General features: G+C 38.6%; 1 protein-coding gene across 1 annotated transcript in view; it reads left to right on the top strand.

The window, feature by feature from the left end:
* The window catches only part of LOC107091361 (protein FAM53B-like), a 29,719-nt gene extending 21,542 nt beyond the window's left edge, over window positions 1–8,177 (top strand). The window contains exon 5 of the mRNA XM_015385221.1: window positions 7,727–8,177. Coding sequence (XP_015240707.1) covers window positions 7,727–8,083 — 357 coding nt within the window. The 3' untranslated portion in view covers window positions 8,084–8,177. The remainder of the gene's footprint in view (window positions 1–7,726) is intronic.
* Window positions 8,178–10,222: the final 2,045 nt, after the last annotated feature.

The raw sequence follows: 10,222 nt of genomic DNA on the forward strand, positions 1-10,222 counted from the left end.
TAAAATGTATTTCCATAAGACTTCTTGTCAGGGGAATTTGTCCTCTTCCTGTCCCCTGATTAGAAACCATCATCATTTTATCCATCTACCCTCCCTTCCTTTTTCACAAGTAAACGTGTTCCCAGCCAGTCGCCCTCTGGACTCAGCCAGTGCTGGATCAACCAGGCCTTGGTAATGGAGCCTAGCAGGCATGTTTCCTCCAGTCATGCCAACTGCTGAAAGGGTGTAAACAAGCATGCTGATGACACATAAATACACACATTATAAGAGTACACAAACACATGGAGTCTGTTTTATCTCCGCTTCCAATACATTTGCTGACTCCAGGTTATTGTTGAGGAACTGGGTGTTCTGACAGTTTTGCCAGAACATCTTTCTTTACTTGCACAACTGAAACCCGCATTGTTTAAGCAAGGGAGGTTTTCCACGGTTAATGGAATTTCAAGATTTCCTTGACCCTTATTCCCCTGCATGCATGTGAATACTGTTAATCATTTTTATAGCTTTTACGCAATCCCAGTTCTATTAATACCTGGTTTGTATGTATTAATAATTGGTGTTTTTCTGCCTCTAAATTCATTTTTTTTGTCCTGTACACTAAACAATCGGATACATTTTTTTTTCTAGAAACTTAACAACTTATACAAGTGCAATGTGGAAAGTTTGATTCTTTTTTTTGACCTCTTAACAATTAGCCTATATGCGCAATCAGGAGGAGAGGGCATATCTGTCAAGCACAAGTCGTATTATAAATTAGTGTTGGTCAATTCTGGTTAGTTTTATGTGTAAGAAACCCTTTTTTTCAAGCGATATACCGTTATAAAGATTTTAAATGCTCGATGAGGTCATGCACCCCCACTGCACAAAGCGCTGAAGAAGCATTTCTGACTGGATGGGGGCATAATGCGGTACAAATTCTCTTATGGCAAAGTCAAGCAGGTGCACGCTAGCCCCACCCTTTGGATAGGCTAACATTTATTCTACCAGGTTCCACCAAAACAAACTAAGGACCTTTATATATGGCTGCTAGTGTGTGCATGCTTAAAATGGTGATAGTCGGTGATTGATGAGATTACAATGATGAGATTACATTGCTTCTTCATGCAATCTTTATGAAGGCCTAACGAGTCGACATATTAGGATTGGATGTAGTCCAAGTAAGACTGAAAAGTAATTTTTGGGAGATTAGTAACTACATAATTAGGGCTGCAACTAACAAATATTTTGCAAATCAATTAATCTGTCAATAATTTTTTTCAATTAATAATCGGATGATTTGAATTTTGCAGAACGTCAACATAGCCTCCAGTTTTGCACACATATGTAACGGAAACGCAGCTGCTGAGTGATTAGGAATGGAAGACATTTTTACACATTTTCTGAGCTTTAGCAGCTTGATCAGTAAAAAAATATATCAGGCGTGTGAAATAAAAGTTAAAGTCGATCTAAAACATTATGGTTTGGCAGAACTAACACGTGACGCTTGAAATGTAATATGCAAGTAAATATTTCTTGAAGTGCTTTTTAATTTGTAAGCTAAACACGTCAATATTTTGTTTTATTTTTTTCCCTGCAATTTGATATCTTAAGCAGCTTTGACAAAAATGGTATAACATAATTCCTTCAGTTTTTGAAATCATATTTGAAACCTCAGACTACCATGTTGTTGGTAACTGAGTCGTGTTTATCTTTGACATGATGTCTTACCTAAAGAATCCTCGTCTGTTTTGAAATAAAACCTCAGAGCAGAATTGGCATTGACTCATTCTGTTGCTCAGATCTTCATTAGCGCTTCTTTAAAAGTGGATTTGCTTCACACTAAACTATCCGACACAAATAGAGTCCTAAAAAGGCACTGCCTCGGACTGTTGATAAGGATTTATTAGTTTTGAAGGTGTGCAGATGAGTAACTTGGCACCTTAGAGGGAAACCGTTGATAATGTTTGGCACAGAAAACTTGGGAGAGTTAAAATAAAAAGGTGTGTTTGTGGTTCAGTGGGAAGGAGGATTGTGGCAGGTCAAGTCTCATGAGTGTTTTGTCAGTGGAACATTGGCCTCTAGATTCACTGGACTACGTCAATGAAGCAGGGTGTGAATTCTGGGGATGCATGTCATGCTAATTGGCTATAACTTGAACGCTGGGGGGATTTGTATGCTCTCACCAACAGAATTCCTTGAATATCCTTTTTGCCAGCAGTGTGTGTCAGGTCACAGCTCAGTTCACTGCTCTTGTTTTTATCCCTGGCTGCTCTTTCACCTTGGAGCAACACTTTTCTTTTCCACAGAACGATGCACGTTACAGACTGTCAGCAGCTGTATTTTATATCTTGAGTGCAGATCACTTGCTGAATGATTATTGATATCTGTGTACACTTTGCTTTTCAGAAAAGTGATTTTTCAGGGTCAGTCTGGCCACTTGATAACTTGAGTCGGGTCATTGCAGTCTCTGATAACAATGACAGGCAATCGTTGTGTCAGGTGGTAAAACAAGATTTGTTGAGCAAATTCACTGTCTTTTCATGTGAGTGCATTTTTCTATGAGCTCAGGGTCACAAACCATCTGATTAAGAGATGTTATTTCTGCATAGAAGGCGGCAGACCAACTCTTCTTTCCTATTTATATCTTCCTGCTGGCCCAACATAGCCCAAGCTCTCTCTTTCTCACCCCCCCTCTCCTTTCGTCTCCTTTCATTTCTGGGATTGCAGACATGGTGATCATTGTTGAGTTACAAGTCCTGGAGGCTTGTGGAAGCACCTCTTTGGGTGTCTCAAGGTGCATCTTTACTGTAAAAACAATTGCATGCTTCAGCTTGTCGTATATGTGCATAGTGCACATGCTTGCAGCTACACTATGTATGAATCTGCTTTACTTGTGTAAAGTCATGCATGTTATGTAGGCCTAATTGTTTTCAACACCCAACCAACTGGGCATTGGGTATACAACGGTTTTCAAAGCTGCAGTTTCTGTAATGAACAGCTTTTTCTGGCTGCATGAAGCTAAGGATAATAAATTACTGGCCCTCCTCCACTTGTTGCTGCACCCTGGTAGTCAACAGGCTGAAAGATGATGCGTTGTTACATGTTCAACACAATTCATAAACATTTTAATTTAAGATACTTGACGAATAAAGGAAAATAAAGGGAAAAAATAACTTTAAAGATTGGTTCCCTTTTTTTTTTTTCTTCACTTGCAAGAAGGACTACTATAGTAATTTTTTGGCAATATTTTTCAAAACAAGGACTGTCATAATATGAAACCATAAGGAACGCTTCCCATGACTCCATTTGATATAATGCTGGTTTGAAAGTTGCTAGCAAACTACACGCGTTTCTGCCTAGCAGCAGACTGCAGGTTAAAGTAGTAGGTCATTATAATTGTCATGTCAGGGTTGGTAATCCTAACCCAAGAGTAGTCAATACCTTATATATATTCAGAAAAAAAATATATTTTTTTCTGAATATCTATTTTAGATACCGGTATAAGGAATTTTTGTTGACGAATTAATGTGTGGATGCAGTGATACCATGTACGCATATTGTGTAGACTCATAGTGGTCATACTGCGAGGATCGTATACTGGTTAAAATGTTTGCCTCTATCTCACCCAAAGAAATGTTTGATTGTCCAGAATATTACTCACAAAAAAAACCAAGTCCTCTACAGACTAAAACCCAGATAATTTATTTTTTTATTTCCTACCGATTTTAGTTTAACAATGCTTAGATTATATCTGTGCTCAAAATGCATGACTCTTCAGTTAACAGTGTGGGACTTTTATCTTTTCTCTTAACATGCTTTTGTTTGCCTGAATTATCAGGAGAAAATTTGCCTAACGTCTTAGCGGGTGCCTGTGCAGCTGGCTTCCCATCCTGTGTTGTAGATGGCATGTTTACATTTATAGATTGTGCTCCTTTAACGTGTGCTTTGAAAAAATGTATAATGATTACTGGTTATTTTCACAATTTTAGAAAGAATTCCTTCCTTTTTTCAATAAGGATTTATTCTACCCTAAAATCTTCAGTGACAATATGTACAAAAATTAACTACGTATTACGTGTTGTCCCTTTCAGTGTTCAGTTATTTGTTTTTTAGGATTTAGCTTGATGTTGACATAAAAATGTAGATCGGACCAAACCCAATAACCTCTCCTTGTAATTTTTAGCAGAGAAAGAGGCTTTCAGCATAGCAGGTGTCTGAACTGTCTGTTCCTGCTTTCTCTGCAAACATGGTTGTAAGACATCTTAACTCAGACTGTCATTAGATATGATTTAGTTGTTCCTATGTCTTGTGACTATAACCCTGTTGACAACCCTGTCACCTCTATACCAGTATAGCTTGTAGCAATGTTATCTTTTTACTGTTCTGAATGCCTGACTTGCAAAACAGCCTTCTAGCTGAGAGTATTGTGCAACTTTATTGTGAACTTTTTACAAAAACGTAATTTGCATTCAGTTTAAACAGATTTAATTTAGTCATTTTCATGGTGTATCAATAAGATATCCAGTGCTACATTCATTACATGCACAACACAAATCTGTTCTTATGATATATCCTAAATTTATGTGCCTATAGCAGTTTTTTTTTCTTATTTTAAGGGGTGTTTTAATACGGTTGAAATTTCTCATCTACATACTTTAATTATCAGATAGGAAAATCTGAATTGTCTGGAAAAAACAAAATAGAAAATTGTCTTTTTCCATTTTCAATGCATTGCAAAGATTGTGTTTCTCTTTAAAGGCAGCATTTGTTCTGTTTTTTTAGTTTGGACTACTTAAATTATCAAAAAGAAAAGTTTGCAGTATGAAAAAGTTATGAAGCTGCAGCTTTATATCTCATCTTGTTTATGATGTACCTGCAAACCCACACCTCCTCCTTTTACACTCTGCCTGCAGCAGGCTGGTGCACAATAGAGACATAACCTGAGCGCAGTAAGAAGAAAGCATAAAACATACCTTTTGATGCTTAAGGTATGTGCCTTCAGCTTATACTGGTGAATTCATAGCAGGGAAAGAGGAAGCATAAATATTATCAGCAGTCTCTTCCTTGATGGCAAATCAGTTCTCAATTAAATATTCATAGTTGATCTTATAATATCTTTCATGCACTTAAGGACTTTTCATAGTTGATTAAATTATGAGTTTACCTGAAAAATCCTTCAGAAGAATGTCTAGTCTTTAGTTTGTGACCATAAGTCTTTAATGTGCATGGTTCACTGACTGTTGATGCCGGAAACCCTGCAGTGCTAAATAAAAATAAAATTGCCTTTATCGCGTGTTAACACAAATGTTGATGAGAGCTATTACTGCCACTCTTATCTAGCAGCAGATAAGGTTTAGATTAGGGCTGAACGAAAAATCTAAATTGCGATTATTTTTAACCAAGATTGAGATTGTGGTTTTATTTTGATTTTCCTTTGCACTAACCATAAGCTTGTAGATGAAATATTTTAGGGTTTCAGTTTTGTTCACGACCTTAAACCAGGGGTGTCAAACCGGTTCCAGAAAGAGCCGTGTGGCTGCAGGTTTTCTTTCCAACCAAGCAATAGCACACCTGACTCCAGTCATCTCATTGAGTGAGTCCAATCTGAACATGATGACTTGATGAGATGACTGGAGTCTGGTGTGCTATTGCTTGGTTGGAAAGAAAACCTGCAGCCACACGGCTCTTTCTGGAACCAGTTTGACTTTTCAGAATCCGTTGTTGCAGGACAGTATTGTAACCTTGTTGTGAAAAACTGCTTCCTTTTACTAGCATGCATGGATTTGCATGCTAGCTGCAACTCTTACTACCGTTTTGCATGGTGGCAAACCCACTTAAAAGTTATTGTTGAGGATTTTCGCAATATTTTTACAAGACCTCCAAAAAAATGCACCTGCACAGCCGTGTACCTTCTTCCGAGAGGGAACGCCTATTAAACGTGCGCGGGAGCATGCAGCAGCCCATTTCTCCTCCTGCACGCTCTGTTTAAAAGTTGCTGTTCTCATAGCTTATACAAGCTTACTGTGCTTGAACTTCTGCCCTAACCCCTATATCCCTCAATTACTATATAGAGCTGGGATTATATAGTGGGCTTTATAGCCAACTCAGTTAACTGAACGTTCGGACAGATGATCACTGCTCTTTGCTCCGTCGGTCACCTAACTCCTCCTCCACTGTGCTGTGCCTGCACCATTTTTTTTTATCAGTTGCCGCTGTGGGGTAGCGACAGCCTATGGCGACCGCGGGCCACTGTGACAGCAAATCCCATAATGCTTTGCGAGGAGAGCTCTCCGCTCAAAGCATTCTGGGATATATCTGCCTCTTCTGAAACCTTTCCTTTCTTCTCATACACTTCGTAGACACTTTTTCTCTTTTGGCCTCGGCCATTTTCAAAGAACCGCGGTGAGAAAGGTGAGCTTCAATGACTGTCTGAAACCGCAGCTCACCACACATATGCTGCTGAAAGTGTGCATACGCAGAAAAAGATAACAGAACGAGCACGGCCTTACGTAAACATATCATCAGAATGATTGACAATTAGGAGGACCACTGATTTAGATGATCCACTCAGAAAGATTGGCCTCTAGACTTTTGAGGAAAATATAGTGTCTTTCTCTGGTTAAATGTAATGTGACCAAATTTAGTGCCTCTGTGATTTGGAAATTTCCTATGGGGAAGACGTCATTTAAAAACTGCATTTAGGAGCTTGTTATATAGAAGAAATGTAACTGCTCCTCCATTTCACCACCACACCCACTCAAAGCACAGTCTGCCTCTAGATTTTATAGAAAGCATATTGTGCAGAAGCTGCTGCCCCTCCTTTCTCCTTTTCTTTGCCCTCTTCTCTTCCTCTGCTGCGATAATTAGTAGTGGGGTAATACTGGGGGGCTGAAGCCTGAGCTTCAGAGCTTAGAAATCCCCTTTTCCACTCCACTGGTGTAGCTACAGCAAAAATGCCTCCCACTTAAACATGATCATCTCAAGTGTTTGCAGATGAATGAAGCATGTTAATCCTGCAAACTTTAAACCCAGACAGCAAACTCCAGCCTTACTTTCTTCTTTTAGATTCAGCTACATCACCAAAACCCAAGAGCTCCAGCTTATAACGGCAAAATCCATGACACGTGTTAAGAGAACGTTACAGGTGTCTATTGTGTGAGATTAGGTTTTGCGGAGCAACCCTCATTTCTATTCACCTCCATGCCTTGAACATCTGCTGTCTGAAGGCGCTCCAGAGATCATTAACCCCTACATGCACCGTGCTACTGCCTTTGTTTGCTTTAGAGAGGAAACACACAACTTTGAATCTCTTTTACATCACGTTTGATGTACTCCCATGACAAACATTGAGCAGAAACTCCTAGAAATGTAGAGTAATATGAATAAAAATGTCTTTAGTGTACTTGCTTTTGCTCTAGCGATGAGTAATCCCAGACCACATTTTGACAAAACATACTTTCTATGGTTTGTAGCTCATCCCAGTTTCTTTTTTTTTTTTTTTTATATTAACCCAGATGGGGTAGATTTGTGTCTATGTTCTCAAATGGCTTCTGTGTGCCCTTGCATTTACATTTACACATGCTATTGATAAAAGGAAAAGCTCCCATTTAGCTGCCCTAACAAAAAGCAAATCCTCCCCATCTTTAAGGGAAAACAAAAACCTCTGTTTAAATATAAACTGTGACAGCATTTTTATTGTTTCCGTCAAGTCACAATTTTTCTCCCAATCTTTTTTTTTTCCATCCAGAAACTACAAACCTTTCAAAGCTTAAGCTGGCCTGGATTCTCATCCTCCGACAGCTTCAAATCCAACCTGAGCGCGCCTTCGTTTGATTTCGCCGGCCAATCGGAGACTGACTTCGCTGCTGTCTCAGAGCTGTCGCTGAAGTCGCGGGCGGATATGATCGCAGACGACGGGGAAGAGGACTCATCCTACGGGGAACTGGACAGTGATTCTGCATGCAGTGTGGACTCGCGGTCCGGTTCCCCTGAATGCTGCATTGAGGACAGTAAATGCACCCTCTGGAAGGGTGATCGCGGGAAGCAGAGGGACATTTTCCAGCTTGGCGGGGAGCTAGATCTTGAGCAAATTGAAAGAAACTGAACATTTCTTGTTGAATGTCACATTTCATGTTTTAAGAGGTGACTAAAGAGATGATATGAAAGGGATGAAATGTTGAAAGGATTAAGAAAGTAATGGAAAATGAAAGATTAAGTATGTTGCTGAAGATTAGCTTCTGAATTTCACATATGCCTTGAACATTCTGCTTTAACAAAAGAAAAGCAGCATCCTTTGATATTTTGTATGAGTTCGTAATTTGACCTGCCTCAGGAGCGGAAAATTGGGGGGTTTCTGTCTTAAAAAGCATCTCCTAACTCTCAATCTTTTCCAACCTGAGGCTCTTTCCAAAGTCAGCTCACCTTAGGTTTTTTTAGTACTGTAGTAGTAGCTGGGCTCAACTGTATTCAGCTCAGATTTGCTATTTTTCAGAGTAATCTGAGGGTTTGGAGTAAAAGGAGAAAGAAGTATTCTATCAGATGTTTTCGTCTTGTCTTTCTCCCTGATTTGTTGAGCACACACATAAATATTTTATGTTTGAATGTAGGCTCCATAAGCTTTATGAAGAGTTGGAAATCAAAAAAAAAAAAATCAAAAAGTGCCTTCTTTTGAATGCTTGTTGTAGTTCTCTTCAAGGAGAAATGCCTTACCTTAAAGCCACTGTCTCTGACGTTTATGTGCAAAGTATATTTGAATTAAACACTGAATCTCCTTTTGGGTTCAAACAGCAGCGTGTATTTTTCTACATTTTGGGGGTTTTTATGTGTTGTTTGAGAAGGAGGGAGATTTCATGGCCTTTCTTCGAACAGAATGGAAATAAATTCACAACCTGCACTCATACGTCTGATGTATTTATTTGTTTCATTTCTGCACAGGACAGATTTCTAGATCAAAAGTTGAATTGGGGAGAGTTTCCAGGTGCTCTGTAGAAGCTGCACCCACTCCCCCACAGTCACTTCCTGCATCACGTTTCTAACCTTGGTGTTAGAAGCTCCCCTCTTTAAACCTCTCTGCAGCCTTTTTTCAGATTATGGTTAGCTTGTAATGTTTCATGTAATTTGCTTTGTAAAAACAAAGGCTCTTGCATTATAATTTTTTTTTTTTTTTTTTTACACATGGAAACCACAAGCTTTACTGTGTTATACGGGGATCTCATTAAGACTGATTTAAATAAATGAATAAAACTATTGTTAAAGTATAGCAGGGACTTCCCTACTTGTCACGGACACCCCTAAATAGAAAAATGTTTCCTTTAAAAGTGGTCTAATTACCGTAGTAAACAGTTTTCACTGTCTCATCAAACAGCTTCATGAAGACCTTGGCAGAGATAAGGTTGTGAATAAATTTAAGCAGTTCTGGTTTAAAAAAACAAACAACCAAACCACAACAATATCCATCCAAAAGTAGAAAATACATGTTCTGAATCTATCATTAACCAACACTAACACTCCGGACATAGAAAAAGATCACCAGAGAAGCAGCTAAGAGGCTTTTAGTCACTCTATGCTGCAGAGATCCACAGCCCGAGTGGGGAACTTGTTGACTGGACAATCATTACTTATACAATCAATTAATCTGATCTTTACAAAAAAGTAGCCAAAAGAATCCAGTTCTAATTTTGCTTGTTTAATTTGCAACACAAAGAGAGTGTGTAAAAAAGGGTTCTCTGATTAGATGGAAAATACATGTATTTCAATGTAAATGGAAAAAGGGTGTGGCAGGAATCACCAAGGTAATATATAGAAGTGACAGCAGGGTGCTATGGGTTTGGTTTTCTTCAGCATAGACAAGAACAGTGATCACAGCTGATGGTGTAAAAAATGGAGTTAAAAAGCCTCAAATACTTTGAAAAAGGGGTAGTAAAGTAAATCCCAAGGATAGGCTATTCAAACTAAGTGAAAATATCTGTCCATGCAGCAAGATAATTTTACTTTTAAGATTATTAAATCTAGAAATAAGCAAAGGCATATACGTTTTGTTTTTTTTTTTCATCCTAGTAGGAACCAAATAATTATGAGTGAAAAACAAAACCAAAGCTACAATAGAGTGGTTCAGATCAAATATAGTCATGTGTTGGAATGGCCCTAAGTAATTAGATTTTATATAAATGCATAAGAACTAAGGGGGGCGGATACTTTAACAAGTCATTTTGGGTTGGTGACATGAAGCAGACACTATATGCAT

The sequence above is a fragment of the Cyprinodon variegatus genome, unplaced genomic scaffold (assembly GCF_000732505.1).
Source record: "Cyprinodon variegatus isolate N-32 unplaced genomic scaffold, C_variegatus-1.0 Scaffold333, whole genome shotgun sequence".
Lineage (NCBI taxonomy): Eukaryota > Metazoa > Chordata > Actinopteri > Cyprinodontiformes > Cyprinodontidae > Cyprinodon > Cyprinodon variegatus.